Here is a 17,923-nt window from a genome sequence, read left to right as displayed (position 1 = left end):
TGATAGAGGATTGACAGCTATGGATGGTAACATTTTATCTAATAGGCTCTATGTAACCTGAGCTACTGCAAGCTGAATCATAACTAAAGTAAACAAACAAAAAAAAAAAACAACGTGCACAACAGGAAAATATTCATACTCTTTGTTCAGAAGCAGGTGAGCAAATGACATTCTCGGATGCTTGCAAACGACTCAGCAAGGCCAACAAGTTCCCTTCTTCCACATCCTCAACAGATGCACTAGAATAAATAACATGAAACACCTTTCAAGAACATTCATCATTATCATAGTGTGTGAGTGTGTTTGTGCATCAAAAACGAAAAAGAAAGCAAGTGAAAAGTTCATGACTTCTGTAACTTAAAAATTAATATAAATATATTACTTTTATTATAGGAAAGCTAGTTTAATCTTAGAGCTGTACTTCAAACTATTTTAGCCTTAGCTCTGTAAATCATCTAAATACCCTGATTGCAGAGTTTTTAAGTTATTCATAACATCCAAAACTATATAAATTACTGAACTAGCTTATGTTAATTAAATACTTAACCTCAGAACTGTAAACACTCCTCCATTTCCTGTCAGTTTGACATTTCAGTATGTTGTAATGTGTAGCATGGTCCTCAGCTAGATGGGTGCATAATACATCTAGAATAATAGATCTTTGGATCATACACAGATACTTAACACGTTATAGATCTGTACAGAGTTAACATGGGGCTACAGCTAATTCAGTGCAGTGATTTCTCTTAGGAAACTACATAACATATAAGCCAAGATATCAACATATTATATGCTAGAAGCTACAAGATGGTCATTCTAACATTAGAGTGATTATATTAAGCCAACACGTGCCAACATTTTACAGTATTTTAATACACTTTGTTAGACATACTCACTGGCTGTTGATGGTTACCTCTGTCAACTGCTACTTAGTTCATTAATCTGGTCACTGAAGTTCTTTGTGTACCAAGAAAGACATCTATCTTTCAATAACTGGATCTCTCTCTCTCTCTCTCTTGGCATTCTATCTAGATGGTTTGAGCAGATCCCAGATATGTGGTCCATGTAGCCAATCATTTTAAATCATGACCACCATACACTATCAGCTGACTGAGCAAATATCCTAACTAGATAACTTGACGCAGTTGCTTCATTGATGTCTACATTCGGTAAATCTAGTCAGTACATTTCTGACAGTTGAACTGAGCAAGTTTGTAAGACTTTTACAATCCCATCTTTACTGGTTAACCTTATACAATCACTGTGTGCATCTGAAATATTATTCCAGTTTCCCACAATGACTAATGAATGGAATGCTCTCAAGGAAGCTTCTAGAAACTCAGGTTACCCCAGAGATAAAGAGCTACTAGACTGAAGTAACTATCTGCACTGCTCCTTACATCCAACATCACCAACTTTCCGTCCAGGTCCATTAAGATCATCCATAACTCAAGATCCAAACCATTCTAAAACGACTGCCACTCTGCCTCACAATTCAGGCCAACCAAGTGATGCATACCCTTCACAACCATCAGATATTGGCTCTAACGATTTAGCCAAGAGCCTATTCATATGGTATAAGGATTACTAATGTGGGATGGGTCTGAAACATTACACAATAAACAATTAAACTTTAAAAATTAGATACTAGAAAAGCACTCGGAGAGCGCAGACCTCCGCTAAACCAACAGGAGCAGCACTACGATGACGACAACGACGACGACCACCACTACCACCATATCACAATCACTACCACAACCACCAACATCATCAGCAGCATTGTCATTGCTTCCACTTCAATGACATACACTGCCATCAATATTATCATGACGGTTACCTTGACAGTCACTTTCACCACCACAACCAGTATAACCACTACAATACCACCATCACACAACTAACACTATCATCAACACCACTACTACTGCCATCCCCTCAGCATCACACATCACACCGCTCCTGTCGCCATTATAACCACTGATACTATTTTATCCTCCTCCCATACTTATCTCGACCATCGTCATCATCAACACTGTCTCTGCTTTTACCACAATCACTGTCAAAACTACGATCACCACAATCAGTTTCTTTACACAGTTGAAAATCCATTATCCGATACTCATGGGACCAAGATTGTTGCAGATTTTTGATTTTTCTAATTTCGGAGTGCTTTATTAAAAAAACAAAAAAATTGCATCTACAAAACGGAACAGTTTGAGGATAGAAACCAGGTCTAAACACAATAGCTTATAGACATACTCTGAATGTAGTTCTATACTCTTTACTCTTTTACTTGTTTCAGTCATTTGACTGTGGCCATGCTGGAGCACCACCTTTAGTCGAGCAAATCGACCCCAGGACTTATTCTTTGTAAGCCTAGTACTTATTCTATCGGTCTCTTTTGCTGAATCGCTAAGTTACGGGGACATAAACACACCAGCATCGTTTGTCAAGCGATGTTGGGGGAGACAAACACAGACACACAAACACATAAATCTTTAATAATTTATTTTTATACCATCAGAAATGTTAAGATATCAGCCTCTACTCACGTTGTCCTGCTTTGATTAAAAGGTTACAGCATAAATTAGATTACTTAGATAAGTTTCGGCTGAAGTTGACTCAGGCCATGTCTAATTTAATAGCACCACCTGGAAGAGATACATAGTCAGCTCTGGGGAACCATAGCCCATTCAAGCAGAGGGTTATTGTTTCCAGAGACATATCTGGGTGTGGGTGGTTTATCTGGTATTTGTTGGTGGTAATCATCTAGAGATCGTTTGAATGCCGTGAAGTCACTTTCCTCCTTTATGTGTGTCTGGCATGATGTTGAAGAGAGCAGGGCCAATTGAGGTGAAATAGTTGTCATAGTGTTGTGATAAGACATGAACATTTCTGTAATGGACGGATGGCACGGGGGCCAAGCCTCGGACGAATTTTAAAGATGGGCAATGTTGATGGAATGTTCTCCACATCATACAGATGATATAGAGCTCACAGCAGTGGTGGAGGGAACAAAACCTGAGCTTTTTGAGTCGATCCCAATAGTCAAGGCCTGTCATGTCATCCTCCACAGACCTCCACCAAACAGCTCATTTTAAGATGGATATGTGAGTAAAAATTCTAATAGAGAAACGAAAATAAACTTCGGAAACAGCAATGTCACCATAGGCTATGTGCAAACGATGAACGTGTTTTCAAGGGAGATAATCAAAGAACGTAACATCGTAATGCTCCATGTAAAGTAAATATAACAAATGAAAAATCCTTCAAGAATCCATAAAAATTCCCGGATCACTACCAAAATTTCATCATCTATTCCTTGTGTCATTACCAACTTTTCCTGCAAGTTTTGTCAAATACCGTTCACAACGTTTTGAGTTATTTTGCAGATAGACGGACAAACCAACGCCGATGTAAACATAACCTCCTTCCTTGATGGAGGTAATAAATTAAATATACCAAATAAATAGATAATTATATAAAAACCTAATAGAATTAAAAAGAAGACAGATTAAAAAACATAGTAAACATTTAAGGCATCCTCTCATACATGAGAGGTGACCCTCCAGCTAGACCAGATCAAAGCACTTCACGACTGCTAACCTTTTTCCATGTAGGTGCAATACCAAAAATTCAGTAAGGAAGGGTACAGTCGATTAAATTGACCCTGGTAAATTGTCTAGTACTTCATTTCATTGACTATATAAAAATGAAAAGCAAAGGTGACCTCAGCTGGATTTGAACTCAGAATGTAAAGTGCCATAGAAAATATCACAAAGTATTTTGGCAGGCACTCTAAGACCCCAACCAATTAATAATAATAATAATAATAATCCTTTCTACAATAGATACAAGGCCTGAAATTTTGGGGGCAGGGACTAGTCAATTGCATCAACCCTAGGGTTTGACTAGTACTTAATTTATTGATCCTGAAAGGGTGAAAGGCAAAGTTGACCTTGGTGGAATTCGAACTCAGAACATAAAGATGGATGAAATACCACTAAGCATTTTGCCCAGTGTGCTAACGATTCTGCCAGCTCGCCACCTTAGAAAATGTGGAACACTTCACAAATTTGTATGCCATCCTTGTGCAGGGGCCATGCTAATCTTCTCTGTATTGTTCCAGTTTTAGTATATGTATTGCTGAAGCAATACATATTATTCATCATCATCATCCTTATTATTATTATTATAATAACAATAATTTGCCCTAGGAGTTGGGAAGATATTTGGCAAGAAATGGAAAGAAAACTGAAAGAAGAAAAATTCATAATTAACATAATAATAATTTTTTTCTTAGCCATAGGGGCTCAAAGAAAACAAAGTTACAATTCTACAAAGAGAACCATACAAGAACTTACTTACTTGCTGCCAATTGAAGTTTCACTAACTTGTCTTTCTGTAAAGACAGCAATTGTTACAATAAGTATCATTATATGGTCGTAAAGATTTTTAATATACGAGACAAACCTTCAATTCCATTAAAGAACAGTGAAATAGAGAAAAAAAAAGGGAAAAAGACTGTTTTCTTTTTATGAATTCTATTTCAGATTTACTAAATGACATGTATTATTTTGCTGTCATTAAAGAATTCACTTTTATACATTTCAATGCTAGCATGGGTTAGACATATATATATTATAGAGGCACTGATTTAAATTCACATGTCTTTTCTGTTACTAACACCTGTTAGTTTTAAAGTAAGGGATCTCTTATTCCATGTGTTTTCAGAGGTACAAAGCAAGTGGATGATTTGTTGATAGGGGAAATGATAACATTACTGAAAGTGGGTAGAAGGAAAAAACTACACAGAAACTCATTGGAAGGGATTGTAGCTGTTATAGTGTAAAAAGACAGTTCCGCAATTTCTTGCTGAACAACCTGCACAGATAATTTGTTTATAGCGATCAAATGCTTGTGCTGCACATTAGCTCACTCCCTTTATCAAATTGACATTGCCTGTAGCGGTGCAAGTGAGCCACAAGTCAAGTGTCAAAATGATCATAGAGCTAAGGGAGATGAAGTATTTTGCTCAAGAACAAAACACACTGCCTGGCCCGGGAATCAAACCCATAAGCTCATGATTATGAGTGCAATAACCTAACCACTCGACCACATGCCCTCACTTACTGGATAATATATATAATCTGTCAATCAGTTTAATGACACCACCTGCACCATGGGTGTCTTTAGCAGAAGCCACTCTGTTGCATGCATTCAGACCTATCCTCTGGCAAGAGGATATCAAAATCTTACCCCCTCTCACTTATCAGTCATACAGGTCCTGCAAAAACAGCATGAGGGCTGCTGTTCTTTTTCTGCTATTAAAAAAAAAAACCCAACATCTTTTTACCCTTATGCTTACTAAAGATATTAAGAAGGTGGTAAAAATATACATAATATTTCTTACCTCTGCATTTTACTCCAGGGTTATAATTCACATGGTACTCAATATCTGGGACCAATTGTACAGCTTGTCTGTAGAAAGTCACAGCTAAGAAGACAGAATAACACATAGGTTTTACATCAAAAGAAAACTGATTCATTTAACTCCACTCACTTCAAAGAATAAGCAAAGGCAGAAGGAGAAAAGTGAGAAGGTGGGAATAGGAAATCAGGAAATTGACAATTAAAATTTATGCAATAGTAATAACAAAAACAACAATTTTTAACTAAGACACAAGCAACAAGTTTGGGGTTGGGGATGGTTTAATATACCAACTCTAATACCAGACAGATACTTATTTTATCTACTCCCAACACGATGCAAAGTAAAGTCAAACCTGTTAAGATTTGAACTCAGAATGTAAAGGGAGGTAACCAAATACCACAAAGCATTTTCTTATACACTATCAATCCTCCTACTCCACCATCACCAAAGTATAACAATAATAATAATAATAATAATAATAATAATAATAATTATAATAATAATAATCCTTTCTATTCAAGGTACAAGGCCTGAAATTTTGTGGGAGGGAATTAGTCAATTACATTGACCCTAGAGTTTCACTGGTACTTAATTTATCAACCCTGAAAGGATGAAAAGCAAAGTCAACCTCGGCAGAATTTGAACTGAGAACGTAATGACAGGCGAAATACCACTAAGCAATTCATCCAGCGTGCTAACGATTCTGCCAGCTTGCAGCTTTGATGATGATGATGATGATAATGAGTCTTTCTAATTTTGACACAAAGGCAAACAAATTTTTTTTAAAGGGAGTGGGCAGTCAACTGCATCAACCCCAGTGCTTAACTGGTACTTATTTTACTGACCCATAAAGGATGAAAATCATAGATGACCACAACAGCATTTGAACTCAGAATGTAAAGAGCTGAAAGTAATGCTGCTATGCATTTTGTCCAACACAGACAAAATGATTCAGCCAGCTTTCCACCATGGTAATAATAGCAACAACAACAAAACCACATATTTTGAAGAAGAGATGTGTAGTCAATTATATAGATCCCAGTACATGACTGGTACTTTGTTTTGCCAACCTTGGAAAGATAAAAGACAAAGTTTGACTGAAAAACAAAGGGAATGAAATTAACTTATATTGGCTTTTACTAATTTTATCACACCTCTGCAATAATTGTAATTTCTTTTATTATCTGTAACAAGGGGTATGGGTGGGGAAACATTACAAAAATTTCAAAAACAACAGTATGCCTATGTAGAATTGATTATGAAGCAAGATGTGTAAAAAACAATAGTGTATAAAAGAAATGAAACGAGATACCCAAATAGGGTGACAGCCACCTAGAGCCATTAAAGAACCCTACAGATCCAAGTTTATCCTAACTATCAAAGGCTCTCAACTATTTTCTCCAGCTTACAGGCACAAATGATTCTAACATTGGCATAGAACCTCAAATGTTGTTGGTAGGGGGCATATTTACTCAATGGGTTTTGAAATATGGTTTCATTATTTATATTATTGACCTTGAAAGGATAAAAAAAAAAACCAAATCAACTTCTTTGGGATTTTAAACTTGGAACAGAAAGGGCCATAATGAAATGTCACAAGGCATTTTGTCCAACACTTCAACAATGCTGCCAGTTCACTTCAACAACTACAACAGTAACCACTTGTATTTACCACAAGATCTGATATAAATATCAGGAAGAAATAATAAAAAAAACTTTCAAACTGAAATATCCTCAAGCATTTCTTTCTCTGGAATTTGGAAAGAGACAATTTGGCACGACTGTTTACACGCTAGTGATTTGGCATGGCTGGCTGGACATTCAAGTTGTATTAGAGAGCGTATGTTTTTCTACTGGAGATAAATGCATGCATGCACACACAGAAACATATATATATATACATACAGATACAGTGATGCATTACAAATTATTAAATGAACATGATTGACACAGACCTACCCTCTAATCATCATCATCATTTAGCATACAATTAGCAAGCTGGCATAGGTTAGATGTTTCAAGTCTGATTTTGGCTTGGTTTCTACAGCTCCAAAAGTGTAGTCGGTGCCTTTTATGTGTCACTGGCACATCATACACATAAAAACAAATATGGCAGCACATACAGAGAGAGAGAGAGAGAGAGAGAGAGAGAGAGGGCATGAGACAAACATTATAACGTTTCATGTCAAATAAGTGAGCATTGAATCAGTGATGCTAAAATGTCTCATTCCCACCTAAATTACACAGACATTTCATCACAATTGCAGTAAGCTAGTGACTTGCAGATTAGGTAATATAGTCCTTTTATGGTTGAATAATCACTGTCACTAACAACACAGCAGAGAAAGATACTTGCTCCAATATTTTACAATGAAATTAAATGTGCTCTTGGTACGTAAAAAGCACCCAACACACTCTGTAAAGTGGTTGGCATTAGGAAGGGCATCCAGCCATAAAAAAAAAACAAGCCAAATCAGGCTGGAAACTGGTGCAGCTCTCCAGCTTTAGTCAAACTGTCCAATTTTAAATGTATATGTTCTGTACATATTTTACTTTACTCTTTGATTTAAATTTCACTTTCAAACCCACCACAACTCAATTAATCTAGAACGGACTGCCAGAAGACACCACATACATACACACATATACAGGCAATACATGAGAGCTAGATATGGTCAGTATAGAAAACGTGTAGTACAGCTCAAATGAACCTGAACTCCAGATTTTTCATCCAACATAGTCTGCATTAAACATAGTGAATTCTTTGATTATTGGTACGCCTTGGGGTTAAATGACAACAACAAACACCAACTTACCATTGTACAAATTTCCATTTTGTTCTGCTTTAATACCTTCCAAATAGAACCATTTAGCCTGTAAAATAAAAGACTTCTAGCTTAGGCACAAGAGTGACTGTTGAAGGAGGAGGAGAAAGAGGAAGAACAGAATACAATCAGGTGAACTGGCTACAATATATTACTGGTATTTGTAATTGAGTCTATGAAGAAGCCTACACAGTCACTCACTTGCAAGAACTGCTTTGCTTCCTTTGATTAGCTTGCTTAACCTTTTAGCCTTCAGATTACTCTATCAAATGTAATGTGCATTTGTTCACAAAGTTTTAAATCAATCATGCTTTGTCTCATAACTTCAAGATTTCAATGATGTGATTGTTTGTTTTTTACAATGACATTGTAGGATAGTTGTGAGAGGCTGAATCTGGCTGGTTTGAACATAAAACAGGTAAAATATTTGGGCCAGAAATGGCTGGTTTGAATGCTAAAGGATTAATGATACAAAATTGTTGTTGTTTAGCCCCAGGCCAGCCCAGATCAAGCAGATCTATGGACACAGACATTCCAGTTGTGATCAGTATATCTTTCTGTATATCAAAGACAACAAAGTGTGTGAAAATTTGGCTGCTAATTGTAATAGGCTAAGCAGCTATGAAAAGTTCTCTTTGCTGCAAGATTTTGTTATGAGTAATGGTCATATTGCAAAACTTATTGATATTCACTAATTTTCACATGCTGTATTCAATTCCACCTTGCAAAAGATCTATCATAATTGAAGATTAGCAGTCAACCAGGAGAGAAGACTGTGGTGATGGTGGCCTGTATGGGAAAAAAAATTATAAAAGGAACAAATGTAGAATGATCTAGATCAAAGATGGAGATACACTGCATAGTTACGAAGTTCATTTTGCAACCACATCATTTTTTTTAGTTTGATCCCATGGCATGGCACCTTGGGTATCATCTTCTGCTGTAGCCTTGAGTTAGCCATCACTTAGTGAGTAGAATGTGTATTTGTGTGTGTGTGTGTGTGTATATATATATATATATATATAAAGAATAAGGAGAAAACAGAGAGGTAATTAATAAAATTATTTATTAATTATAAAATATAACAACATCTTTGACAGCTGTTTCAATTCAGAAATCTTTAGATAATTAATTTATAAAATTAAAATCATTAAAAGCTGAATCTCTTCAGAGGTAGTAAAGATATACCGATTAAAAATACACGTTGAGATAACGGCTATAAAACCGTTAGCTGATAGCATATATACAAAAAGAGCCATATTACATTCTAGGCAAAACAAGTAAAGTAAACAAAAACAAGAAATATTTTGAAGTTCTGCCATGTTACTTACTTTATTTTTGATAGCCTCTAATTGATCCTCATTGGACAGGTGACTCACAGTAGCTTGGACACCATTATTATTATTACCACTGCTGCTGCTACTGCAAGGGACGGCTACTTCACTTGACTCAGCTGCATCTTGGTTACCCAAAAGCTCTTGCTGCCATTTCATGCGGAATTCATCAAGCTGTGCTTTCGAGGAGTCATAATCATCGTCATCACCATCTGCTTCTTCAGCTTCTTCCTCCTCACCCTCCTCCTCCTCTGACAGTTGATAATCACCGGGAGTTGGGAACTGGTTTTCCTCTTCCTGTAATATTACAAAATGGGGATCTCAGTTTCAGAATTAAAAAAAATATTTCAGAAGTAAATGATGAAGTAAAAAGATGATTGACAAGCCAATGAGGTGAACCACTACGTAGTCGCTTGACATTGTAGATGAAATCCTAGATATACTATTTCTTTGTACAAGACAGCCTCTGATTGTAAATCTACTTGACCAAGGCCAAAATGGGATGAAATCACAACACTATTTCTAAATGTCATCTGAGTCTTGAATGACAACTTAGAAAGCCAGTGTTTAGTTCAAGTTTCATGACTTGAAATATATAAAAGAAATAAGTCCATCCTGTGATGGGACACTGGTAAATCATCACAGATAATAATTTTCAGATGATCTGAAATCGATTGAGTGAAGGAACTGAAGAGGTAATGGCAAAAACAAAAAATGCTCAACTCAGAAATAACAAAGTGCCTGCAGCAGATCTAACTGAACTTCTAATCAATAAACAGGTAAGTCCAATACCAATTCCACCAAGCCATTTCTCCCCATAACTTAGAAGTTATGGGGATGTCAAGTGGTGAGGAGTTACAAACACACACAATATAAATATATGTATGCACACACACAATGGGCTTCTGCATAGTTTCTGTCCACCAAACTCACTCACAAGGCATTGGTCAGCCCAAGACTATAGAAGACACTCAATTGTAATCTTCAATGCTTAAAATAGAAATTTAAAAGAAATTTTGTACATAAATAACAAAATTTAAAAGGTACAGGGGGATGTTTCTTGCAAAAGTTCAGCTGTATATTGTATATCAATAAGCATTTCATAGAATTTTAATGATTTTCATTCAACAAATTGGCTACCAACTGTATTCTTTATTTCTTGGGAAGGACAGATATTCTACTAGTCAATATATAACTCTCACTTGGAAAACAGTTGAGGGTTGGTGACTGGAAGAGCATCTAGCTGTAAAATCTTGCCTTAACTAACTCACCATCTAACCCAGTAGTTCTCAACTGGGGTCCGTATGGCCCTTGAGGATCCATAGAAGATTGGGGGGGGGGGGGTCACACAAAAAAATAGAAAATTGAGGACCACAATAGTATTTTAAGGGTGCCTGAAAAATGTTTGCTTTAGATGCATGTATTGGTATGTATTGCAAGAAACAGCTAGGTTTCTTTCTCTAACATTTTACATAGTTCAACCTACACAAGTTAATTCGTGAAAAACAAAATAGGAATTTGGAAAGAAGTATCTATAAAACTAGTTTTGAGACTTTGAATGGGCATGGGAGTCCACCAAAATAAAATAACAACCAAAGGGGGTCCAAAATGAAAAATGGTTGAGAATCCCTGATTTAACTCATGTTAGTTTAGAAGAATAGGTGTAAAATGAACAAATGTACAAATACAATGCTGGTAACGTGACAAAATGCACCCAGTACATGCTGTAAAGTGGTTGTTGAAAAGGACATCCAGCCATAGAAACTATGCCCAAAAATAAATAAATAGATGAAACTTATGAGCAAAATGTGGACTCTGCAAAGCACAGTGTAGGTTACCCATTTGAGAGCAACTCTGAATAAGAACTGATACAGAATAGAGGATCACTTTAGTCTTTTTGCTTGAAACATCCTCTTCAGTGCAACACAATTATCACACTGGAACATTCTCATTGCCATTTTAACGTCGACTTTTCCATGCTTGCATGGGTCAAGTAGAATTCATTAAGGCAGATCTTCTGCGACTAGAAGGCCTTCCTGTTTCAAAACAAGGTAATATTTCTCCATCACATGTATCACAGACATTCATTTATAACTATCCTGTGATATTAAAACAAGGACACACAATCACACACTTTTTCATATAAACACATACAACGAAGTTCTTTTAGTTTTTAGCTACTAAATTCACTCACAAGGCTTACAGTAGAAAATATTTGCTCAAGGTGCCACACAGTGAAACTGAACCCAAAACCATGTGGTAAGGAAGTAAACTTAATTTTATTTAAATCCTCTCTTTATAACTATCTTCTTTTTATCTTTTTACTTGTTTCAGTCATTAGACTGTGGCCATGCTGGGGCATTGCCTTAAAGAATTTTTAGTTGAATGAATCAATCCCAGTACTTATTTTTTAAATCAAACCTGGCACCTATTCTATCAGTTTCTTTTGCCAAATCGATAAGTTACAGGGTGTAAACACACCAACACTGGTTGTCAAGTAGTTGTAGAGAACAAACACAGACACAAAAACATATATACATAAATATATATATAACAAGCTTTTTTCAGTTTCCATTTCTCAAAACCTCTCACAAGGCTTTGATTGGTCCAAGGCTATAGTAGGAGATACTTGCCCAAGGCACCAAACAGTGGGACTGAAACTGGACTCGTGTAGTTCAGAAGCGAGCTTCTTACCATACAGCCATGCCTACTCATTTTTTTATAACTACACTTCATTACAATTGTGTTTAAAACTTAGACCTCTGAATATGTTTAAAAGATTATTACAATGACACTGACTCCTTGTAACCCAAACTCTGCCCTTTTTTTTTTTTACATTTTCCAGCAGCTTTAATGTAGTAGTGTGGAGGCGCAATGGCCCAGTGGTTAGGGCGGCGGACTCGCGGTTTCGATTCCCAGACCGGGCGTTGTGAGTGTTTATTGAGCGAAAACACCTAAAGCTCCACGAGGCTCCGGCAGGGGATGGTGGCGAACCCTGCTGTACTCTTCCACCACAACTTTCTCTCACTCTTACTTCCTGTTTCTGTTGTGCCTGTAATTCAAAGGGTCAGCCTTGTCACACTGTGTCACACTGAATATCCCCGAGAACGACGTTAAGGGTACACGTGTCTGTGGAATGCTCAGCCACTTGCACGTTAATTTCACGAGCAGCCTGTTCCGTTGATCGGATCAACTGGAACCCTTGACGTCGTAAGCGACGGAGTGTCAACAACAACAATGTAGTAGTCTCCTGAACATTACTATCTCGAGTCTTAAGACTATTAGGGTCAGTTATTTAGTTTGCACGGTGTATAAGTGACTGAGGTTAGAGTATTCCCTCTGTGAAGGGCACCAGCGAACCATTGCAACAAAAATGGAGTGTTCTGTTCGAGAATGCACTGCACCACCAGGTCTGGAAATTGAAACCATGATCTGGTGATCGTGAGTGCAACACCTTAAGCACTAAGTTATACATTTTCATGTAAAGTTTTATGAATAATATTTTATTAATAGGTTTAGGCTATGTAATTTTCTTTTTGAAATGTAGTTTTGTCAGATCAGTTAACATTAAAAAGGGCTCGGTCTATGGTATTCAAAAGAAGAGGTTTTGCCATAGAAATCTGGAAGACAAAATGTACGTTTTGAACACCCCAAGGCATCTCTGAGTAAAACCTTGGATCAATTGTGTTCAAACCTTAACCATCCTGTCTTTTTCCTACACACAATGCATTCAAAACTACGTTATCCTGTGTTGTTTTTTTTTAAGACGATAGGCTGGGTTGGAGTTTTGACTGCTATTTCTAGCATGTCGAGCAACTCCCGTAAAGGCTCCCCCTCAGCTCATAAAATATTGATCTAATATATATATATATATATATATATATATATATATATATATATATATATATATATATATATATATACTTTCAGCACTAATTGAACAAGCGAATGAGAAAGTTTCTGTGTGGTCGTTCGTCTTGTAAAACCAAGCAGCCAAATATCGCTAATTACACACCCTTTTGTGTAATATCAAAAACACATGGAACAACGTGGCCCAACAATTACAAAAAGACAAGATGATCACAGCTTGAATACCTTTCGTTAGTTACAATGACCTAGTTTGCCGAATCACGGCTGACTTTGGTAATAGCAACACAAGTTGAAGGACATACTATGCCTACGTGCGGTTTATTATTTGAATAAAAAAAATAAAAAAACGAGGAAAAGAAGGAGAGAAAGAGGGGGCGGAGAGATATAATGAAAATGGAAAGACGAAGATTGAGAAAGAAATGGATACAACACAAATACAGAGAACATGTGGCTTGCTTGTTTGTTGTACCTTGTTTATCATTTTGTCCATGTTCTTTTGCCAGGTCATGTACCCAGTTATGTATCTATATGTACATGTAGATGAAGGTATGTACATATATGTACATATATATGCATATACTCATATATTGTTTATATATATATATATGAATTAAATAAATAAAATTATATAAAAAAATAAATGTTAAACTAAGGCTTTTGCTCTAAAGCAAGTTCAAGAATAAGGGGAATGGGCGGGATTTAGTGAGAGGAGGTTGCAAACTCGCAGTAAAATACGTATTGTTTGAGATTTTTTTTTTTTTTTAAAGTTGTGTCTTTGATCAACTTGAACACGCGTGAATGTGCGTGCATTTATTTTTACGAATCATATAATCATACACACCTTTACAGGAAAGGAAGAGGTGGTTCACTTCATAATTACGAAAAGTTTCAGTTTGTTTGCCTAAGACAGTCATGAGAAAACTGCGGCCCGCGAGACTTTCTGAATGCCACACCTCACGAAAAATTACCTTGGCAGTGTGATCCATCCGATGATGAGCCATGTCCCATGCAACCCGCTTCTCGGAAATAAGTTGCCCACGCGTGTCCTAAAGTGTGGGCACCTACCAGAAACTTCTACCACCCTTCACCTCTATCTATAACTCCAACCCACACCAACACGATTGATAAAAAGTAAACGAATGAACCTCCGCCGGTCACTACGATGAATACCCCGGTGTGTTCTATCAACTAAGCTGCTTACTCATTAAAATATAGTATAAAGCAAGTGACATAATCCTTCGGCAGGATCAACATGATCCAGGGCTTCTGCACTCTTTCTGTCTACACAACCTGCATCTGCACACACACACACGGCAATGATGTAGCAAGCATGTTGTCTTAACTTGGGATACTGGTAGAATGCGTCATATAAAACAACTTTTTCTCTTAGCCTTCTTAACAAAAAATTGTACATCTCAAGTTATTTCATGTTAAAGTTGTCGTATTTCTGTATTTCAACCAATCACTGACGTCTATTCAGCTGAATACAGTTACTGTTGTTTTTGTAAACAATAATTTTTGCCGGTGTCAAAAGTGTTATTCCCTGTTTAATTATATCATTATTCCCTAGTAAGGGTTTAGGGTTTTAGGGTTGGTGTTAGGGTTAGGGTTATGAGTGAGGTTATGGCAAAAATAATCATAACCCTAACCGTAACCCTAACTCTAAAACACGAACGCACAAACGATGTCAAAAATAACAGTACCACCGAAAGTTGTTGTTGACAAACTACGGCACTAATTTTATTCAAGGGAAAAGATCCCATGACACCGTTAGAACATGTTGTTTACATTCCACGGCAGCAATTGCTTTCCCCTCAATAGACGTGATTGGTTGAAATTACCAAAATACGACAATTTTTTGCATGAAATAACTTCGAATACAAAATTTTTTTATCTGTTCTATAACACAAAATATACAAGTATACGAAGTTTGAAAGTGTTTCGGTACCAAAAACACTACATAAAACATAAATGAAAAGTGTTGCCCGTCAAATCAGAAAGATCCGATCTGAATGAAAAGTGTTGCCCGTCAAATCAGAAAGATTCGATCTTTGCCTTCAGCTTCGTTTCCAGTGAATACACCATTTGTCCTGGGATGTACACCCTCCGCCTCCCATCCGCTGCTTAATCCCCACCCCCTTTTGCAGCTTCATTTCATTGGTGAACATTATTTAACTTTCATTTCTTTATGGCGCGATTTACCGAGTTCATTCTTTCATTTTCTTAATCAATCATAAACAAAGTGCAGCTCGCGCGAATTCCGCAATGCCACGCCTATCATAATTTTTTTTTTTTTACTAGTGCGACCCACCTGATGATGAGAAAATGTCACATGCGGCTCGCTTCTCGAAAAAGATCGCCCCTAGACACTTAAAACGAATGATTATTCCCTCCTACACTTATTTCTTAGTAGTATTTATGCCAGAATCGCAAGCTCAGCACGGTAGTATAATAAAAGCATATATCGCTGTTAATGTTTCGCACTACATTATTCACAGACATGAAGGAAATTTGTTATTTCAAATATGAAATTCACTCGTACTGTTTTGCGTTTGTGTAGAACTTGTGATAAAAGCAACTAGTAGAGAGAAGGGGGAGAGAGGATATGAAAAAGTATTAGAGAAAAGGAGAAAGATCTAGTAAGAGGATAAAGGGAATAAGTTAATATGTGAGAGAAGGAGTATTGATAACAGGGTGAGAGACAGTGAGAGAAATAGAAAATATGGTAAGAGACTATTAGAACTGATATATGAGGAGATATAGTAATAAGGTGACACAAACAAGAAAGTTGGGCGAAGGTAAAGAATACGCACACCAGGTGGTTAGGGCTTAGAGTTAGGGTTACGCCGAAAACGGGTGGTGTGCATATTCTTTACCTCCACCGAAAGTTGATCGTGAGCGAGCGAAGGGAGAGACAGATAATGGCAATCTCTTCATTTAATATAAAATGTTAAATTTATTTTTAAATGAGTATCAATGACAACAATAGTTTTTTTTTATCTGCCCATAAATGGATCGATCGATAATGTTAGCGTTGTACAACTTCGTTTCTTAAAGGGGTGGGTGTTGCGAAAATAAACAATAAAAACAAGGTGATTACTACTGTTGTTTAGCAACAAGCCAACCCCGACATCCAGCACACTTATGATCAAAAGAATTCTACCTGTGATCCCCCTTCTTTTTTTAGGGTTATGACGGACTACATGATTTAACGCGGTTGTTTTTTCTTTATTTAAGACGTTAAAGTGCAATTTGAAGAATTGGCTGCTATTAGACTACATAGAGATTCTCTATCTCTCTCGAAAAAGGTATTTTTGTTGTTTAGCCCCCAGGTCAATCCGGATTGACTTACGATTAAAGACATTCTATGACTATCCCGTCTTTTTAGGGGCATGTAAGACATTATCCAGTGTATCCTTTTGAAGGCTTTGAAGGAGATTTGGTGACTGTCTAGTATGTCGAGCGACCACAGAGGTTCCCTCGAACAAGTTTGCATGGCCTGGCGTGTTGTTCAGCTGCAGGTCAGCCTGATTGAGCAGACCTATGATCAAAAGCATGGCCACCCCATTTTTTTTTTTTTTTTTTACCTAGGACTACTTTCCTTAGCCCATGTGTCCTGTCCTTCAGTTTTTAAGAGCGCACGGAGACTTAAACGAGGTTTGGCTGCTAATTCTCGCAGATCGAAAGATTAAATAGAGGCTCACTTGTTGACCCATTGTAGTTGTTCAGCCGGTAGAGCTGTGAACAAACCGACAAGCTATCATGTCTTTCCGTAAGTAATAAATATAAAGTCATACAATTATAGAACAAGACGACAAAAGAGTAAAAAAGTGAAACAACAAAGAAAAAAAGTGTAGATGTCAGAGAGGTGGGTCCAAGGAAGCCTTTTAGAATGAAATCCTGCTTATATAAGTTATATGCATTGTCATTTGTGCTTAAACAGAGGATGCCACACTAACGACATATTGGAAGGTGTCAAGGTGGGTAAGAAGTTAGTGTAGGTAGTTAAGTAGATAGATGCAAGGTGAGCGTATGTGTGTGTTTATAGTACATTTACATAGAGTTGTATTTCCATATATACACACGCGCACATATGGGTACAATTTGATCTGGGGAGAGACATAATATTTAAAACAATAAATAATGAAATAGCGTCAGTATGATTTAGAGAATAAAATACCAATTGAATAGATATATCAACTCACCATTCTACAAATGTAGATCGAATTCAGACGGTTAGTTCACGGAAAGAATAACAAATTACGGCGGGACACTGGAACATTTTAGCTCTTCGTACAGCCGCCATTTTGTAATTCGCTACTTGAAACGCAATATGTATCAAGGGAGATAACTTAGTACTTCATGAGAGGCGCTTCCACTTTTTGCGAAAAACGCCTGTTGCATATAAAAACTTCATAGTAATGTGGGTGCTAGTAAGCTTTGTATAATAAATCAAAAAT

The 17,923-nt window shown here is 36.8% G+C and overlaps 1 protein-coding gene and 1 non-coding gene across 2 annotated transcripts in view; both read right to left on the bottom strand.

Moving 5' to 3' along the window:
• The window catches only part of LOC106875523 (F-box only protein 9), a 34,035-nt gene extending 16,256 nt beyond the window's left edge, over positions 1-17,779 (bottom strand). The window contains exons 1-6 of the mRNA XM_014923717.3: positions 17,669-17,779; positions 9,591-9,890; positions 8,251-8,308; positions 5,414-5,497; positions 4,369-4,402; positions 140-239 (exon numbers count right to left, since the gene is read on the bottom strand). Of these exons, the coding sequence (XP_014779203.1) occupies positions 140-239; positions 4,369-4,402; positions 5,414-5,497; positions 8,251-8,308; positions 9,591-9,890; positions 17,669-17,671 (579 nt within the window). The 5' untranslated portion in view covers positions 17,672-17,779. The remainder of the gene's footprint in view (positions 1-139; positions 240-4,368; positions 4,403-5,413; positions 5,498-8,250; positions 8,309-9,590; positions 9,891-17,668) is intronic.
• On the bottom strand, positions 4,053-4,158 carry LOC128247705 (U6 spliceosomal RNA). The gene has a single exon (XR_008264073.1). It is a non-coding gene; the product is annotated as a U6 spliceosomal RNA (small nuclear RNA).
• Positions 17,780-17,923: the final 144 nt, after the last annotated feature.

Source organism: Octopus bimaculoides, chromosome 4, assembly GCF_046866305.1.
Source record: "Octopus bimaculoides isolate indiv1 chromosome 4, ASM4686630v1, whole genome shotgun sequence".
In the NCBI taxonomy this organism is placed as follows: Eukaryota; Metazoa; Mollusca; class Cephalopoda; order Octopoda; family Octopodidae; genus Octopus; species Octopus bimaculoides.
Note: the sequence above shows the minus strand (reverse complement) of the source record. Positions and strands in the feature narration are given on the sequence as shown.